The sequence below is a fragment of the Lagopus muta genome, chromosome 10 (assembly GCF_023343835.1).
Source record: "Lagopus muta isolate bLagMut1 chromosome 10, bLagMut1 primary, whole genome shotgun sequence".
In the NCBI taxonomy this organism is placed as follows: domain Eukaryota; kingdom Metazoa; phylum Chordata; class Aves; order Galliformes; family Phasianidae; genus Lagopus; species Lagopus muta.
The window spans coordinates 1,457,995-1,477,195 of NC_064442.1; the positions used below are offsets into that span (position 1 = coordinate 1,457,995).

The 19,201-nt window shown below is 41.4% G+C and overlaps 1 protein-coding gene across 2 annotated transcripts in view; it reads right to left on the minus strand.

Annotated features, from left to right (window-relative positions):
• Window positions 1-19,201, minus strand: part of IQCH (IQ motif containing H) — a 58,862-nt gene that overhangs the window by 1,780 nt on the left and 37,881 nt on the right. For both annotated transcript variants that reach the window (XM_048956562.1, XM_048956563.1), the window contains exons 15-20: window positions 17,160-17,280; window positions 15,573-15,859; window positions 5,951-6,118; window positions 3,573-3,698; window positions 2,122-2,183; window positions 770-878 (exon numbers count right to left, since the gene is read on the minus strand). In XM_048956562.1, the coding sequence (XP_048812519.1) occupies window positions 770-878; window positions 2,122-2,183; window positions 3,573-3,698; window positions 5,951-6,118; window positions 15,573-15,859; window positions 17,160-17,280 (873 nt within the window). The remainder of the gene's footprint in view (window positions 1-769; window positions 879-2,121; window positions 2,184-3,572; window positions 3,699-5,950; window positions 6,119-15,572; window positions 15,860-17,159; window positions 17,281-19,201) is intronic.

The following is a 19,201-nucleotide window of genomic DNA, read 5'->3' on the forward strand; positions in this document are numbered from 1 at the left end:
ACTTCAGTGTGAATCCGAAACACAGTGCTCCCCTCCACCTTTCTACAAAATGCTTACAGACAAAATCTCAGAAACTTTGTGAAGTTAAAGGTCGCATTGTTTAGCACAAGAGCTGCCTCCGGAAGGCTCTTTTTGGCAGCCAGGTTGTCACAAAGGAGCTTCAGAGGCACTCCTAGGGAACGGTCCCAGCGTGCCAAGCCTCAGCACTTGGTCCTGCCTCCACGGGCAGCTCCTGAGCGCATCCTCTGGCACACGGGGGTGGGCAGTGTGGGCAGACCGAAAGGGCAGAGAAACACGGGGCAAAAATGAACGGAACCAAAGTTGAAGGATGTGAAGTAACAAACTGAGTGCTCGGAGTCTGCCTGCTTAAATCAGAGTTAATAATCTAAGGAGCAATTAAAAATGAGAAGCTTGTTTCTAATTTAAAATTCCTGCTTTGATGATGTTTCCTTAAGACAAAATAGACAATTGAGACAGAACTGTCTGAAGCAGCGCCAATAACTCCTTTGCTTCTTACGAGGGAAAATCAGGAGCACTGCATTGTAAATGACTTCAAGCTGCAGGATGCCTCTTCTCAAAGAAAAAGTTTCAAACTTAAATTTAACTAACAGGTTCCTTGGGAGACTGACTGTATTGACCTAGGCACTGTAAAATACATACTGCGAGCAATAAGAAAGGAATGCTTTAGCACTTGTTTATGATACAGCATGAGGTATTTTCAGCCCTCGTGCAGAAATTAACCAGGATCGTTAGTTAATTAACACCTCACCTTAAAATTGGTCTCGCCTTGCATATTAGGTGCTGATATTTCTTGATGGATGATGAAGAGATTGCGAGCAAAGGTCATGAGGACCCCCTGGAGATCCTCTCCGATTGTTCTGTTAATGATATCCAAACAAATGAGTTTACCAATGATTCCCTTCACATGCTTAAAAACAATCGCCCTCTCATTTGTGCCTGTCTGGTGATGGAATTTAATGAGGATTTTCAATCTCACAAGGTGGCAATCTTCAGGGAGATATGAAAGATGAGGCTCCATTTTAACTTGTCAACAGAAAGGATTTGTGTAATAAATAATTTTTATTAATCAACGGCAGAGGTAAGCAGTAAGGTTTCAGTTATTCCAAGTAAAAGACAGTCGTTGAGTTAGGAGTGAAACATCAGAACACTTTAAATACCTGGATTAGTTTTGAAAGGCTGTTAATTCTGCCTACAATTTGTGAAAGACATCTAAAAGGCATGTCAGCAGTGTCTGCATTTCTTAGATTGCTGTATCTTTCTTAGAAGTACAAACGTTACCCTGCGAGGATTTGGGTTCTCAGTGCTACAGACACACTGTCAGGAATAGGATGTCATTCTGAAGAACAGTGCTCCTCGTTTGCTCACTGGAGCTGACAGTAGATCTCCAGTGTAGCAAAGAGGGTTATACAGATGCTTTAGGTATGTTGGTGATGCCCTATCACATTATATCCTTGAAAATTCCACATTAAGATACTGAAATTGCACTGGAAAGCTAGTGGAAGACAATCTAGGATCAGAATATATGGCAAATATATGACAGGATTCTTACTAATTTATTATTACAACTGGCAACCCAAGCTGGTGATGCAGGAGGTGGTGGTGTTTTTCACCAAGGGGAGCAACTTCTGAACTATTATCCTAAAGGAGTCAGAAAGAATGTAGGCAGGATGCAGTATCTCTAACATACGGGCTCTATTTTCCGAGGCACGTGGCTAATAATTAAAGTGAAATCCCTCAGGTGGGGACATCCTCAACAACCTCCAACAGCTCGCAGACTCCTAAAAGGACAGTTTACCAGTGATCTTGTCTTCAGTTTCTCCACATTTATCTTGCATAACTCCCATACTCGCTATCTACCTGTCTCTGCACTCATTCTGTTTTAGCCTCAAGGAAAATTAATCCAATGAAAGACAGCTTTCAGCTGAGTTATTGAGCCAGATCAACTCTCAGAGGTGTGAAAGTACCAAAGTCACTACACTTGTTTGTTTTCTGCATGACTTTTGTTAGCACCCAAGCCAGCACACACTGTGGTGCCTCTCTTTTCAGATCAGCTGTGTTCCCAGCTGCTTATCAGTCTGCATCACTGACAGTGTTACTTACATCATTCCCAATCTGCATCGCTGCTGATCGTCATACAATATAAAAACAGTTCCCTGTTTTTCCTGTGAAATAGAAAGACAAATCTGCTTTAATTATTCCTAACGTAGTGATAATTATAACAAATACATTGGACAGTAGATCATCATGTCTAAGAAGTTTGGAATTGTGTGCAATGGATTATTGCTCAGTTAAGTAGATTAATGCTCTAATTATTGTAGAGAATACAATATATTAACTCCATCTAAAAAGAATACACACATCAAAGTCCATTCAGTAGGAAATACTTCTGTTCTAGTGCAACAAGAGATGGTCATAAGAACCTTATAACTGTGTAAAGAGACAATTTTTATTATCAAGAGACAAGTTAACCTCTAAAAGCTTTATCCTTGCTTTCATTTAGATGGTGAAAAAGTTTAGATTTTCCTGTTCTTTAATTTTGTTCTGATAAACACTGGGCTGAACTTTTGTTAACCTCTGCTCTGGTTCATCGTGGGCCCGAGACTCATGGCTGCACTGGCAACAGCTGTCACATGGCACCATGAGAGGGCTCATGAACAGGTGCCATTCCTGGGGGGAATTTATACTGAGAAAACACAAAACACTCTGTGTTTCCCAATGAAACCCTGTGCCGTGCATCTGAAATCTCTTGCCTGCTCTTCTGTCCTACCTAACACCCTCTACATTCCTTAAACTTTATTATTTTCCTTGTATTATTCTGTTCATAAGCCTTAAGCACTTCCTTTCCTAGCAGACTGCATTTTCATTTCTTCATGCCTCTCCTGTTCTCCCTTGTCACCTGACCTCTTTGCCTCTGGAGGTGTATTTTATAGTATGTGTACACATACAAGTGAAACGGCCTTGTTAGGCCAAGTGCTGTTGTGAAAACTCTGTGCCAGTGTTGTCCTAAGCCCAAGCACAGCCCCGGCTGACGGCTACAATCCTGTTTGCCCACACTGCTGTGCAAATAAACCAGCCAGGAGAGCGTTCTCTCTGTAGTCTCCAGGAGAGCAGTGTCTCACTCTCTGGTGTGCAGCTTAGACACGTGGTAACACTCTTCATCCTTGGCTGCTTCCAGACAGAAGCCAAAGCAACAGACATCTCAGTACTGTGCTTTTTCAAGACTCATATCCCAGATGAAGAAAGCTACCAGGCGTTGGTCGTAATACCAGAGTAATTTCTGCAGCAACAGGTGAAGACTTTCACTCAACTTAGAGTTCATTAGTTAGCATCATGATAACAATTTAAAATAAAATTAATGGTGATGAATTCTTATAAGTCCTCTTGAACATAACTCCAGTCTAAACACACAGCAAGGAACTAGCTCAGCAGAACACTTTATATTGTGCTCACCCATATACTTCAACTTTACCTTTTTCCAAATGGTTTCACAATGTGAGAAGTTACATACAAAAATTATGCCGAATGAATATTGTGATTTATAGTCTTCTTACCTGGAGGTCAAATCCAATCCCATGAGCTTTACACATCTGGAGGAGAACACTGTAGTAGATGACTGAAAGACTGGAGTGCCTCAGCTGACTGCTTGCTACTGCATAGCGGCTCCTTCCTGGAGAAGGCTGGAGAGAACAGCACAAGTTTCTCTGTTTTCATGCCATTTTATATCAGAAACTAAGATGATTCTATCTAAATAATTCCCCTCAGTTTCACTAGTGTAAGCATGAGCTCGGGCCGCTGATTCCTTCTGGAGGAATTCCTGTTTGTAACAATGTCTACTGCACAGAGGCATTTCCATGTGGCAAAATTAAATCCTCACCTTACACTGTACACAAACCTGTGTACAGATTTAGAGAATCAGTGACATTTCAAGTGCGTTTCTTCAAGACTGAGCATGTGATCTTTTCCCTGTAAGTGCTCACCCAAGCTCCGTGACTCCAGGGAGCTGCTCGACTGGTAGCAGTGGGTCTGTGCTATGCAGGAAAGTCAGCACAGCATTTGAGTTCAAGCTCAATCAGCGCTTGAGTCTAGAGAATAGAAACGGTGCGTTGCACAGAACTTGATAGAGATGTTCTCCTAAACCAGGGAAGGCTTTTCTGTAATGTTCTTTTGAATGCTGGACTCTCTGTTCGGAGTGGGGATGCTGCACATTGAAGCGTGTAATTTACAGTATTTTCTCCAAAATAATATTTGCTTTGACAGTGACTCATTTAAGTTGACATAGTTGAAATCCTTATATAATACATCTCTGCCTGAAAATTAATCATGTTTATAATATTCTGAGAATTAATAACACCCATTGCTCAAGTCATTAACTTAAAAAAGGAGCTTCCAAAATCTGTTCTCTGCAGTAGGGGACCACAAATAAATGAATGCTTGATAAAATAATCCAAGTAGCAGTTTAACAAGCGTAAACTTGAATGTGGCTGCAATAACACAGAACTATTGTTTAAGGGTTGGCATCAGGTTGATGAGGTGCTTATTTCAGCTACAAAGCATGCATACACATGCATAATGAACTGCAGTATGAATTATTAATGTGTTGCTTATTTAGCCTCATCTGTCTAGAAGATAATGTATCCTAACTATAATGAGTGATTGGTTTTGTACATAATTACAGTAGCAGCAGTATCTAGGAAATTTGTTCTTTCAAAGAAGGATTTCTAAAAATAATATCATCACACAAACTGAGTTGCTGCTCCATTTTATCAAAATCAAACCTACCAGGATTGAGAATATATAATAAATTAAAAGGGACAGAATCATTATTAACATCATAATTTCACACAAAGTGTTTTACTTAATCATTCATTACAGATCATGTGCTGTAAAAACATTTGTCTCTTTGTTTGTTTGTTTTTTTTTCCCTAAAGATGCTTTTCAGAGAGAGCCCTTTTTTATAGTTAACTCTTCAGGAGACAAAAACCTCAGAAGAAAGAAGAAAAATAAAGAATATAGTGACAATTTATGTTAATTCTGACAGAATTTTAATTAAAAAAAGTTGCTACTTGATTACTTTTCATTTCTAAAACTTGTACTACTGGGACCAATCGTATCTAATTTACTTCTCTCCAACTAAAAGTGGTTACTTGACAAAAACCAATAGATCAAGAGCTCATTAACCTCTGAATTACAGATCCATGGCATTTTGGAATGGCGCTACATTCTTCCCCTTTGTCAGGAAAAGGGGAGTTTTGACTCTTCAGTCAAAATATGTAAGAGCAGCACCTGTCTTTCTCACACATACCTGCATGCACCTTTTAATCACTGACTTTCCTAGCGGTCTTTCTGCCCTTTTAGAGGGACAGCCTCTATGTTGAGAAGTCTTAGCAAGTCCTCCACCAATAAACATTTTCATCTCACAGGTCACCATAATAGAAGATAGATGTGTGAGCCACAAAAGCACCCACGATAGGCTGCTAAGGGTTCAAAGCAATATACAAATACCTTCTGTAAACTCACATCCCTGTATGGCACTGATGTGGGCACAAAATCACAGTACCTGAGCTGAAGGCTCGGATTTCCTCTTGACTGCTTTTTAGTCTCTCCTATAGAGCAGTGCTTTCAGCTCCTCCCTTTTCCTTGCAATTTAGAAACTATGAGTTTTTTCACAACTTGAAAGATATTTATTTAGAAGCTAGTTGCTATCACAGATCAATGTTATTGAGTGCAAAGGATAAATACTCAACTACCCATAGGCATTCAGAAGCTTTATTTTAATTTCTAATGTAACAGTATCCCATTTATTAGCATCCTAAAACCTAAAAGCAGCAGTTTTACTGCTCAGCTCCTTCAGAGCAGTGATCTAGAGCAGATTTTTAACTTTTCAGTAACTTATATTAATAACTTTATTTGTGAACAAATCACTGCTTACTGTCTTTGTCTCCTTGAGCTGAGTGCATTGGCTTTTCATTTTCCTCGAACCAAGAGGTGTTTCAGAAAGGCCAGAGCAACAGTCCAGGTTTCCATCTGACACATACAGCGTGAGCTGAGTCAAGGCCAGCTGGTCACTATAGCACAGGTCAAGGTCTGTTGCCCATACCTGATCAAACACAAACAGGTGCGTTTAAAAAAGAACAAGAAAGGTGAGATTCAGCAGTTGTCATCTATTCCTACGTACATGTTGAAAATGTGTACTTAAGGTTCCCTTGTGCTGGTGCCTGGCCCCAGCAAAACAGTCAGAACTCCCAAGAAACTTCAAAAATAATTTCTCAGTGAGAACTGAAAGGTTAAGGGGAAGACGGATACCTGTGCTACCAAGGTTTTAGCAAGGATTAGTAGAAGTAAATAGATCAACTCAACAGCTGTGAAACCTGCATCACATTAAATAGGTAATTATCTAAATACTAAATATCACACCTGAATTTTTAACTGAAGAATAATTAGGGTTAAATAAAGTCAAACAAATAAGTATTTTTACATAGAAAGAGGGAAGTTCCAGGAGGCGAGGTTTAACTGAGTAAAAGAAGTAGAGAAGAGTGGGATCTGTGTGCAGGAGTACCCCAAACGAGGCACATCCATCCTGCCTGATTACACATTATTGCACCCTGCAAAAAGGTTGTGGAGTCTCCTCCATGGAGATCTTCCCAGGCAGCCTGGACATGGGCTGTGGGTGTCCCTGCTGGAGCAGGACTTGGAGCAGATGCACCCAGGAGTGCCCTTGACTCAGGCATGCTGTGGTTTGGCAGCTGCACCAAGCCTGTGAGATCCTGCAAGCCTGTACTAACAGAGGTCAATTCTCAGCCAAGAACCTGCGATATAAGCAACACGGCATTGGTTTGAGCCTTACTGACCACAAAGAAGCCCCTTGCCAAGGGGGCAGCATCTGCTCCCCGTGGTTTATTGGAGCCTGTGGGTAGCACAGATGGGTAGGAGAGAAGCCTACCCCACCTACATGCAGGTCACACTTGCAGGCAATGGTAGAAATCTCACAGAACCCCCAAGGGGATCTCAAAGTGCTAGAGCCTATGGAAGCCTGCAAGATTAGTGGAGAGTAGGAGAATGGAGCACCACAAATTCTTTCTGTGACTCTCCTCTGCCCCACCTACCTGAGCGTAGCTTTACTCAGGAGTTTTTCCCGTTTAAAAATGCTCGTGCCTACTGTGCCAATGAGAAATGTTAATGCACACAAACATCTGCCCTACAGTGGACCCTTTTAAAACAAATCTAGCAGTGAATGACTTGAATAAGCCTGTGAATGTTAAATGGCATCATTATAAGGATATTAAGAGGTCAGGCAGTCAAGGCCTCTTGGTAAACTGAAGTTAATTTCTGAATCATATTCACATAGTAATGCCCTTTTTATAATGGTGAATAAATCACATCGGTAACAGTTGTTAATAACTAACTGCCAAGTATCTGGTGCTGTATTAAATATCCTATTTGTCAACTTAAATATTTCCTGCTGCACAGTATAAAATGCAAATCGGATGCTAATAGCTGACTTTGCTTAGTAAAAGGGGAATGTTCACCAATTACAGTGCTTAATTTTCTTCAATAATTTATTCTTTACCATCACTTCTGCAAGACAGGAAGGAACTTTCCTATCAATTTGTACTTTTCCAGTATGTGCTAACATTTTCAATGAGCTAACATTTTCGATGAGTAGTAATTATAAACTATCCATACAGTAAACAAGTTACATTCATTTCCATAAATATTATCAACAGATCAGCAGTAGCGAATGTGCTTTGAACCTTGTTTCAGTTGGGTTTTGGATTCTTGGTTAAAGTTTTGCCCCCACAAGAGTTGGCTAGGCCATCTGAGGAGAGCAGGGATTATTGCTATCCAAGGGCTGCTCAACTGCACAGAAAAATGTGAATCCAGAGCTGATACCACACCTGTGCTTCCTGAGCTCAAAGTCAATGGCAGCACTACCTGGAAACTTTGCTGATGCACAAAGAGGCAGAAGGCAAATTAGACTGAAGGTGGACCATAAAGCAGCTGAGGTGGAAAAGCACAGAAGCGAAGATGTAGTGCAACCACAGCACATCTGCATGGGTGAGAACAAAGCCTGTGTTATGACAGTGCATTGAGAATGGGTTGAGCATTTAACAGCAGATAAAGCAAACATAAGCAGTCACTGTCACAGGACAAATTCATTACACCCTGGCAGATTCAGACAAACCACACAGAACGTGGGATAGCTTGTATGTTCTGCAAAAGTTACTCAGCAAATCTTGTGTTGTCCCTAACATGGACATCAAGTACCAGGACGTGCACACCTCAGCCTTATACCCCTGCCTGCAGAACTAATGGCTCTCATCAACAGAGTGGTCTGGCGGCCCTAATGTGAAACAAGGGAAGATGCCTTTTTTGCTCCTTCCCCCACCTCCTGCCTGATTCTCTCCTTCAACACTGTACAGCTACTAATACCTACTTCAGCATCCAACCCAAGCCCTTCTATAGATATGTGATTAGTCACAGGTGCATTTTACAATAATGATATCATTGCACGTTTTGCTTTCTTAAAAACAAGGGTAGATTTCCACAGCCCTGACCATGATGGGGAGGAAGACAAACATGGCTACAACCCACCTGTCCACCTCCTTTCATTCTGGGCCCGAGCCTGAGGCTGAACCACCCCTGATGCAAGCTAAAGCAGCCAAATGGTCATTAACGCCTGCCAGCTGGGATCACCCCCAAGGAGTCTTTTGCTGGCTCAGGAGTATTGCAGAACACAGTATTGTAGCTACGGCCCTTTCTGTCCTGGATATGTCCCAGACCATCTCTAATACAGAGAGAAAGAAAGGAGGATCAGATGGCATGAGATTCCAGCTTTTTCCTAGCAGGGGATTCCCTTTTGCCACGGAAATCCAGAAGTACCTTTCAAACTGCCTTTGTACTGCTACAAAAACATGAGACACAGGGCCTGGGCAACTTCACGAGACTGGAACAAGATAATTTTTTTTCAATTTCATGAGTTCGAAGGCAAGCCAGATCATTAGTACTTAGCTGATCAAATTCTTCAATGGAATGATTTCTAAGTCTCTCTTCAGTTCGTGAAGGTCATAAGTGCTCTTTGCAAAATTACAGCAGTTAATAACAGGCAATGTTTCTGGTAGTCTCAAGCAAGGATGGAAGACCTGAGTCTGGCTGGTGGAGCCGTGTGAAGACAAGAGCTATACAGCTGCTTTATAGTGCTCTTATTCTGGAACTGGCAGTGGACATCTGTTTGCTGGCTCTATTAGTCTGGCATCTTTCACCAATAATAGATCAATATACGTTCCCAAATGGAAAGAGGTAGCTCATTATATCATACTAAGCACATGTTGGCCATACTGAAGTTAGCAGGTGTCCCTTGAGTGTAATGACCTAAAATTAATTGTAATAAACAAAGAAAAAAGCACCAGAATCCCTTCTATCCGTGTCTAAAGGATTCTAATTAGGTAGACTCCACAGTTGATGACTTCTCATTTTCTATGAAGAAGTTACCAGCCTCATGCCAAAATCACATATAGCCACTGCTTTGCAAGTGCTCTTTGGCATGCAGAACACTAACCAAAATCAGCACAGCCAGAGCTGCCATCAGCAGATGTGGAGACAAACTGAGGGAAACCTCTCATGTTAGAGTAAGGATGGGGTAGAGTGATGGGGTAGAGTAGTGTGAAACAAGCAGGATGAGACACTGCTATCTGTAACAGACAACTGAAAAATCTGCTAATAGGGACGTGCAAAAAACCAACAAAAACAATTCCTTAGAAACATCAGCATATCCCTGTTTGTGGCATGTAGTTTTCAAAGCAGTCCAACAGCTCCACAGAGCTAGCGCAGGCAGAACAGACATAGCAGAAGTGCTTTGGGCTGCTCCCTGAGCAGAGCAGGCAGAAAGTTCATTTGGGTTCAACTCTAACACCACCTACTGCATTTCAGCATGATTTTCTTCAAAGTAACACAAAGCAAGTGCCAAAAGTGTCTAGAACGCCTTGAAAATCTGAGCTGGGGGTTTGCTGCCTGTTGGATTGTTGTTGTTTTATGTTATGAATATATCTCTGTGGTTTAGAAAGCGATGTCTGTGAGGTCAGGCAGTTAATAACCAGCTGAATTATCGTCTCCTCCAGGAAATTAGGAGCCATTAGTAGAAGGCCTGTGCAAGGGTCAAGTGTAAGTAAAGCTAAAACAGTGATGCAGTCTCACAGCTTAACAAATATCTGATATGTGGGTCTCTCCTCCTTATTTCAGGACGTACCCATTAAGGCATCCTTGTAAGGCTGAATGGCAAGTCAGCATAGCTTACACAGCTTTAGCTTGAGATGTGGGGACTTCTGGGACACCTGCGTGTTCACAAATCAAACTGAAGCAGAGCACTTTTGTGAAGTCCAGAAGAGGTACTTGATTTTTCAAACAAAGGAGAGTTCAGAGGTAACCAGATTTGTGTTTTTATGCTGATTTACGATCATAAAGAAAAAGTAGAGGGCACGGGTTAAGATTTTAGATCTCAAAAGTGGTTTTAGATAAATCCGTGCTAAAAGAGCAGCTAAAAGCACATCCTGCACATCCATCATGACTGACTGGCTGTTTTTCCAGGCTGGAGCTGCTCCGTTAGGCAGACTGCGCTCGTGGTTAAGACATCTCCAGTGACTAAAGTCACAGTGATAGTGTAATTCTTTACAACCACCGTAAAAATGCTTTGGCTTTAAAACATAAACTTAAGAAAGAAAGGAAACATAAATTCTTAAACAGCTGCTAAATTATAGCTTTTCTTTATCCACTATAATTGTTTTTATCTGCATCGAGCATCGATGTCTGCGTTATTGTAAAGAGCAGACCTGCTATTTTTAAAGAAGTGGTTGAATGACACTGTAAAAATGTCAGTGAGTAAAATATTAACTCTGCTGGGGCGTTGAAAATAGAGCTCCTTCGGTGACTTCCACAACACCCAGCACGACTGCTCAGAGCAGCAGCGGGGCGGGCAGGATCCGAGGCGGCCGCCATCTGGTGGCTGCTGCCGGCATGCAGTGGTGCAGCCGGAGAACTTCAGCTCTTGGGCCCGAGCACCAAACTCTGCCCTGCTCGATTCAAAACTGCAAGGCGGTTAAGGAAAAAACCGCAGCTCTTGTTTGAAAATAACACCGCTGAATTCTGTGAGGAGAAAGAAAAAAAAAAAAAAAACGGGAGTAATTTTGGGATGCATGTGTGAATACAGAAGAATGCATCCCTCAAAGCATTAATTAAACACTGGTTCCAGAGCTGACTGATGAGCCACACAGAGCACATCTCATCTCTAACAGAATCCCACGAGATCTTCTTCCCCACACTTTCGCTGGAGTTACTTCCACTTCGTAGTGTCCTTTGCAGACTTCTCTTTTGTGGGCATTTGGGACAGTGCTATCCCTTTGCTCCTTACCAAGCAACGTAACTCGGTGCTCTTTTGCTATTGCTGCAAAAGGTACAGGGCTGTGTAATCCATCTGACCGCCACAAAAGGTGACTCAAAACCATGCTTCTCCAAATTACCTGACTACACATGTACGGATGTAAGTTTGTGCATTCCAGCAGCTCAACGAAACAAACTTATTCAGGTGCAGCTCCGTGATGAGCTGGGAGCAGAAAAGCTTCTAGTCAATACTACACAGTGCTTTACTTCAAAGGGTCAAGGCCGTGCTTCTAAAGATCAGTCTGAGAATGGAGTGGGAGGCAGAAGTGACTCGATCCACATCACACAGCTCATGCTTCTCCTCAGACACTGGAAACGCCGCGCATCCACGTCCCTCCCCCTGGGGAACACAGCGATGTAACAGCAACGTGTAGAAGGAAACAACACATCGAGGGGATTTGCTTGCTAACAATCGCAATCTTTTAAAATGCTATAAGCAATGCCTTGTTGCTCACGTCAAATTTATGCTACATGGCATTTAGATTTTTAAAGACTTCCAGAGTGAAGAGCCTGAAATCGAACTATGTGCCAATCTGTCTTCTGCTCCAGAGTCCCCTCTGTGGGAGCATGCAGGGTGAGCACGTGTGAGGCCAGGTACTGCAGCATGCAGCTGCTCAGTCTGCAAAGGCAGAAAGATGGTCTCACTTACTTGGCCCTCCACATTCCTTAAAGAGTTGTATTTATGTGGCGTGTAACTTTACAAAGGATTCAGGGATTTTTAAGTATTTAAATACTCAGACTGTACTGGTAACAGATGTTCAATGATATATTCAATTTTTAGCTTTACTGAAGATATCATGTATCAGTTGATATTTTCCATAAAATATAACTTTGAAAGAATGCCTGAGTATACTACACTTCCAGGAAATGTATCTGAGCCTTTCAGCTACTGCATTAAAAGGGGCACTTCTGAAATTAGTAGCAAATGTTCTGGTAGTCTAATAGGATTTCTTGTTTGCCAAAAAAAATAGTGCTTTCAGGAGCACAATCTTTTGTGTAATCTCTCTCTCACAAGACAGATGGCATCATTAATTGCCTCTGTAACTACTTAAATTTAAAAACCTGTGCTTAAATAATGTTAAAGTTGTGGTACATGCTGACAAACAGGAAATGCTAAGGTAGAATCAGTCAGAAAGAAGGGAAGAAAGCCAAGGCAGAACAGAAAGGAATTGTAGAAGACCACAATAAACATTGATTGATTTAATGCATCCTTGTTCATGCCAGGAAATGTCACAACTTCAGTGATGTAGGAAGCATTTCTGCATTTTGGTGAACTCCTAAATTGATCAAAGCAATTGGCAAAACTCCCACTGACTTCAGTGGGTGAAGGTGTCACCTCTTGATCTTTATAAAGCAACTTTACGTGGAAGTTATTTGATATGGCTCATCCACAGTTCTGATGACAATGCCCATGTAAATACATTTTGGCATTCAAACTTTACTGCAATCTGTATTTCAAAGCTAACATTATTCTGTTTCTCTGGTTTACCACAGTCATAGCGGAATCATTTACCAAAAGCCCCATTTTAAGCCTTCTTTGTGCTTAAGATGGAATACAATTATCACAGCTCTGCCAAAGAGCCAGCTTTTGCCAGTGGATACCATATGCTAACTCTTGGGTTTTAAATACAAGCCCTGTGTTTAAAGCCTTTTCTCATACCATACAGGCCATGGTTTTCAGGTGTCCAGGAGAAACAGACACCTAAATGGATTCAAGTGCATACAGACAGGCATCTTTTGAAAGTCCAGCCATGAGACATTGCTTATCCCATGAAGAAGAGACATGTTCCCTTTTACAGTTAAACAGTTTCTCTAACAGTAAAAGTCCTAACTGAAGATTGTAGAAGACAACAAACTCGCTCAGATAAGTAGGTGAGTGCACAAACAATAACAGAAGACCTAAAAACCAAGGAGATGCCTTGGGAATAAAATAAGTAATTGGGACTTAATGCAGAGATCTTAAATTTGCATCTGCATGCAAATGCCCATTTTGAATTTGTAAACACCACTATCTATCCATCACCAACAGTAAACGTTTCACTTTATTTAAAAAGGATCTCACTTTCTTTAGTCTTCAAACACAAGGCCACTACTCAAATACTGAAAGCTCAGCCTCCTCACCCAGATCTTACTTTACTTTTAGTCTGGCATGATGCTTTCCATTTGTACATCTGTCTTAACATTCAAGCTTTTTGGCCAGTACCAACCAAATTTGCAATAAAGTAGTAATTTCAAATATATGAATCTCCCATGAGATTCCTAAAATAGGCAGCTGGGTAGGGGAAAAAAGCCTTTCTGGCGAGTTGCAATGGGAAAGGCTGAGGGGTGACTTCAGCTGGAGAACATGTGGGAACGTAATTTAAGGTATGAATCTATGGGAAACCTGGCTTCACTGTTCTGAAGTTCATTCTGTTTAAAAATAAAACCACTTAAGTATTCAAAAATGCCCTTTATTTGCTTTTCCCGGCATCTGACTTGTGAAAGAACTTAATAGATCACATTATGACAAGGAAATCTGACCTTATAAATCAAATGCCAGGTTACTGTAGCATAGAAACATGCAAGATGAATATTTGGTACAAACTGTGATCAAAACTGATCATCAGATTCGTGCCAGAGGCTACATTACAGTCAGACTAAATGATCTTAGTGGTGTCTTCCAATCATAATAATTCTGCAGTTATTTCTTTAGATCCATTCTCTTACCTATTTGTTCCTTGGCATTGAAAGCAGAGTGTGCTGGGACAGCGGCCACCACTCCTCTGCTTCCCTGCCATCCACTGCAGGCAGCAGCAGATTCTGGAGTCAATACCCTTCTGCTGTCTTGATTTATTACATTATTTTTTATGTTGTCAAAAGTTCTGATACAGCAGACTGTGGTTTTACTGATGGGCTTGTAAATACTGGCAGGAAGTACTAGGGTCACTTCAGTGGTTCTGATTCTGCCATTTAAAAGACCCTATTACTCATCCATACAGAACACTCTCCTGGGCAGGATTCCATGGCAGCATTAATTTAATCCCTTCCATTTTGCTTAGTTATGTCTGTTGTAAGTCACACAGTTCACCACTCCAAAACTACACTGCTTTCCTAGAAGCATTTTCCTTTCTAGGAAATTTGAGGTGCTATCCTTGAAATATAATTTAAAATGCTCTATTGGATAATCCAGACCCCTCCAAACCCATCTCTTCCCACATCAGGGCAACATGTGCCCATGGGGTGAAGCTTTCAGGACTGGAGAAACCATGTTGTCAGACACTACTAGAAAACTGAATTTCCTATCGTGTCACACAGTACCTGGATTTGCTGATCTTCTACAAAAACAGTCTGAAGTACTCTAAAGCAAACAAATTACTAACTGCACGCACATTTGCGCTGCAGCAGAAAGTGGTGTGTGGCCTCAGGCTGGAATGACACCTCACACTGCTCTGTGAGGTGCTGAGGACTCCTATACTATGCATACAAAGGCTTCTCAGCTTCACAAGGGTGAGGATAAAACCTTCCAGAGCCTGTGCAGCACAGGTAGAAGCCCTGCCACCACAATCCTATTTGCCAGAAGGAACCGTCAATATCATTCTCAAAGAAGAAATCTTTTTCTTTCTTCTTCATCCTCAAATTGTATCTGTATTCTTATAGAGACACAGGCGTATTCAAAATCAATTCAAAAACAATCCCTACAATTATTCTTTTGCAGAGCAAAATACAAGAGATTTGGAACATTTAGAAACTAGAATACTCTGTGTGTTCTTTGCCATGAATCATCAGCTTAGTGCAGGATGAGGTTATTTTTGGAGAAAACGCTCACTGGAAGAAGTATAAATATTTTCTTCTCATCCAGCTTTGCAAGAAGCCCTTCAGGCTTTGTCAGGTTGTTTCTCTTTGAGCAAAACATTTAAAAGGTTCCTCAGGTCCAAGGGGCAGAGCAGGTCTAAATTTTTGTTATTGTTAAAATAATCACCGGCTCTACTTAGCTCAACGTGCCTCCTCCTCTCCTTGGAGGAGAAATAAAGTGTTCAAAAGGGCAAAGTTTTTTTCTGGATAACAGTTTGGAGTCAAGTAGGAAAGCAGGCGTTTCCCCACCTCACAGGGACATTATGACACATTGCATCCGATCCACTCACCTGCTGTTCCATTGTTTGTGGATGGATGAAAGTCACAAAATCAACTGAGAAGTAACCAAGCACTCCTTTCGATTTACAGGCTTCTCCAATTTTTAAGCAGAGCGAATTAAGAACTGCTGGATCAACAGAACTTTGGGGAATGGTAGTGCCAGATGATCGCAGAGGTCCGTCAGCATGGAGCTGGTCTCCTGACGACACTACTTTTATGTCGCCCGTAGGCTCTATCAGCATATCCACTGTAAGGTTTGTGACATTTTCTGAGAGTGGGAAGGCTTCTATCACACCACCTAGCAAGAAATGAATTAGCAGTTAAGCTAGTAATCAAATTCACATGTGATGCTCTTCAGAGTGCACAGAATGAAACCATCCAGCTCCTATTGTGCTCAGACATTGCAGGGAGGACTGCTATGGAGATACAGCAAGTAAAGAAATACAATAGGAGCAGCATACCACAAATCTCTTGAAGAGAAAGATCTCCTGTACATTCTCCATGAACTGCTCAACCAGTGGCTTTTGATCTGCAGATCCTTTGCAAGCAGTTCCAAACCTGAACTATATCACATATCTGATAGGAAGAATATGCTCTTGGGCAATATGACGACCTTTGGGCTGTCTGACAGCACAGCCAGAAGAGCAGTGAAATGACATTATTGGGACCTTTGGTGAGCGGTATCTCCTGCTGGGAAGTCATCTTGGAGATTGCCACCCATACAATGGTCTGAGATGCATCGCCTGCCTTTTAGTATTCATCCACGTGAGGATCTTGGTACGTAGAAGAGCTGACAACTTCTAGCATGGTTGTCTGTAGGAAAATCACAAGTGTTCTGGCTTGGTGTTCTGGATTTGCCATAACTGAATGCAACGCCACAAGCTAAGGATAAACTCATATGTAACAAAAAAACTGCTTTTATGTTAATTGGCACCGTTTCTTGCCCAAATATGTTCAAAGCTTTGCCTCACTTTTGTCTCTTCCACAGAAAAAGGGACGTACAAAACGTGTATATCCACAGCATAAGGAACAGTGGGCAGAAATCATAGGAAATTACCACCCTAAACACAAACTTCTGCAGCCTAAAATTTGGCGTGAAAATACAGGCACAAAACCACGTCAACAGAGGATGCTAACATATCTCCAACACGCTGATTTGCAGAGTCCAAGCGGCAGTTTGGTTTGCACTGCCTGTAATGGACAAACCTGGGCTCCCTTCTGAGCTCCTCATCAGTTGGATGCTGCAAAGGTGCCATGGCAGAGTTAACACACGAAGCGCTGATGAGGCCTCAGCACCACGCAAACGGAACTTTCAGCTCTCAGACTGGAACTAACCCAGGATTAAGAAGCTGATTCTTACTGAGTCAGAATTGTGTGAGAAAGGTAAGCCAGGATTAAAGCAGGTTAAATTCTTCAATGAGATGTACGACTGATAGAATAGTCGCCTACAATTCATTCGCAAATGAACGTTTGAAGCGTAATGGAGAAATAAAAGGAGATAAATATTTAAATGGGCCCAAGATTAACAAGAATATGGCATACAATATGGTATAATTACTCCTTATAACACTTAACAGCGACTTTGCAGTCTTATTTACCTTGACTAAGAAATGTTTGGAGGAATTTTTCCCATGTAGGGAATCGTTTCTCATTGACTGGCTGTACGTGCTGTGCTAAAAGGCCCGGCAGCTCCTGGGAGATCTTCACCAAAGCTGGCTCCTGCAGAAACAAATTAAATAGAACCACAAGCAATTTTACTACAGAAATGAAAACTGCTTGTGGGGTGATTAAAAACCAGGCCTCCAACAGGCAAAAAAAAAAAAAAAAAAAATGTGGTTACTGTTTACCCACAGTCAGGAATCCTTTCTTTAATTTTTCTGCTTACTACTCTTCCCTCCTATTGCAAATTGTTCTTCTCTGAAAGACAGTTCCACCCCCCGCCTTCAGCGTAGCATCTATTTCATTATAATTTATATCAATAATTTGATCTGGCAACTGAAAATGCTAAGCACTTGGTAACTGCTTAGTGATCAATACCAGCAGTCAATAACTTCTACACTGTTTATATTTTGAAACTGAGCACGCTGAAATAGTCACATACACCAGACGTACTGTTACTGGCTCTTTATGTTTAAGCTGTTTTATAAGTGCAAACACTCTCTAGTTACAGTAAATAAATAAATGAGGGAAAAATCAAACACAAGTTTTTAAAATGTTTCATTCTCCAGCCTGTAACAAATTCAGAGCTGTATTTGTGCCTTCATCTACGGTAGAATTTGATCAGTCATATTACAGATGATAAACTGGCTTTTTCCTTGTGTTAAGTTCTTCGCTATGTTATCACACAAACGAACCAACCCCATTAAATACAGAAACTAACTGCACTGCTTTTACTGCTCAGCACCGTCCCAGAAGTACACAAGCATATAAAGTGCAAGGACCCTGACTCTATTGCTTCGGGCTCCTTTCCTTGCTGCTTCATAAGCATTCTCCTGCTTCCCTTGGGTCTCTTTGCTTCTATTTTGCATCCTCCTCTCTAGCATCCTGTGCTTCAGAAGATGACCAACTCTTCCTCTGATCTTGGCACCGTCCTAAGCCACAGTCATGCTATCAGGAGCTCTGGAGGAATATGATAAAACCTTATGGCTAACATCTAGGAACTGAAAAAAGAGAAACATTCTCTTTTCACACATCAGTGAATTTAAAGAGATCGGCTTTGTCACGAAGTACATAATGTAATGCAACCAAAAATACAAATTGATGATAATTTTGCTGGAATTTATCTAACAGAATGAGGCGGATGTGCCAATAATAAGGGATAGATTTCACGTATAGCAGACCTAGATACATCTTGTTCCTGGGCACAGTCTGCCTGTGAGACTTTGGAAGGTGACTTTCTTATGGGCTGTCCAGCCACAAAAAGGGGGGCAGGGCTCCTTTGCCCTCAATGAGGAACTGATGGTGATCATTGTGGTCTCCTATCATACACTACAAAGAAAGTGGTTAACTTTAAATACCTCAGAGAAAAATGTTAAGAAATAGCTTAAGTCAGTACACCCATATACTAAATACATATAAGTTTATAGCAAAGCCAAAGGACCACATAAGGAGCAAGAACCAAGTTCAAAATTTACCCAGATTCAGGTCTTACACCGATAGTTTCCTTACAAAAACAAATCTGTAACAAGAAATTAAGGGGTCTGATACCTCTGCTGACTGAAACAACAGAAGAGTGAACAAATATCAGCTGGCCTTGTCTTGTTTTGTATTCATGTTGAAATATTGCTAAGTCACAAGATCAGGTGGTTTGTTGCACACTGAAAATAAATACAGCTTTGAAGAGAGGATCTGAGCCATGATGAATGATGTGGAGCTGCTGACCTACACATCAGTTTGCACCTGTCAGTGCGTTCAGCAGTACCTCTGTCACACCGAGTCTCATCCCTGAGCCCTAATGCCTTTGGGTATTGTGCAGTGAACCTTACTGGTTCATAAATGGAGGCTGCTGGCAAGACAGAGACCATTCACTTCACCTGTACGTACAGAAACGTCATATGCCACTACTGCATGTCCACATGAGGGACCTCAGAGAAGACTCCTGCAGTCCTTCCTCACCAGCCTCAGTGCTTCTTGTGTCAGT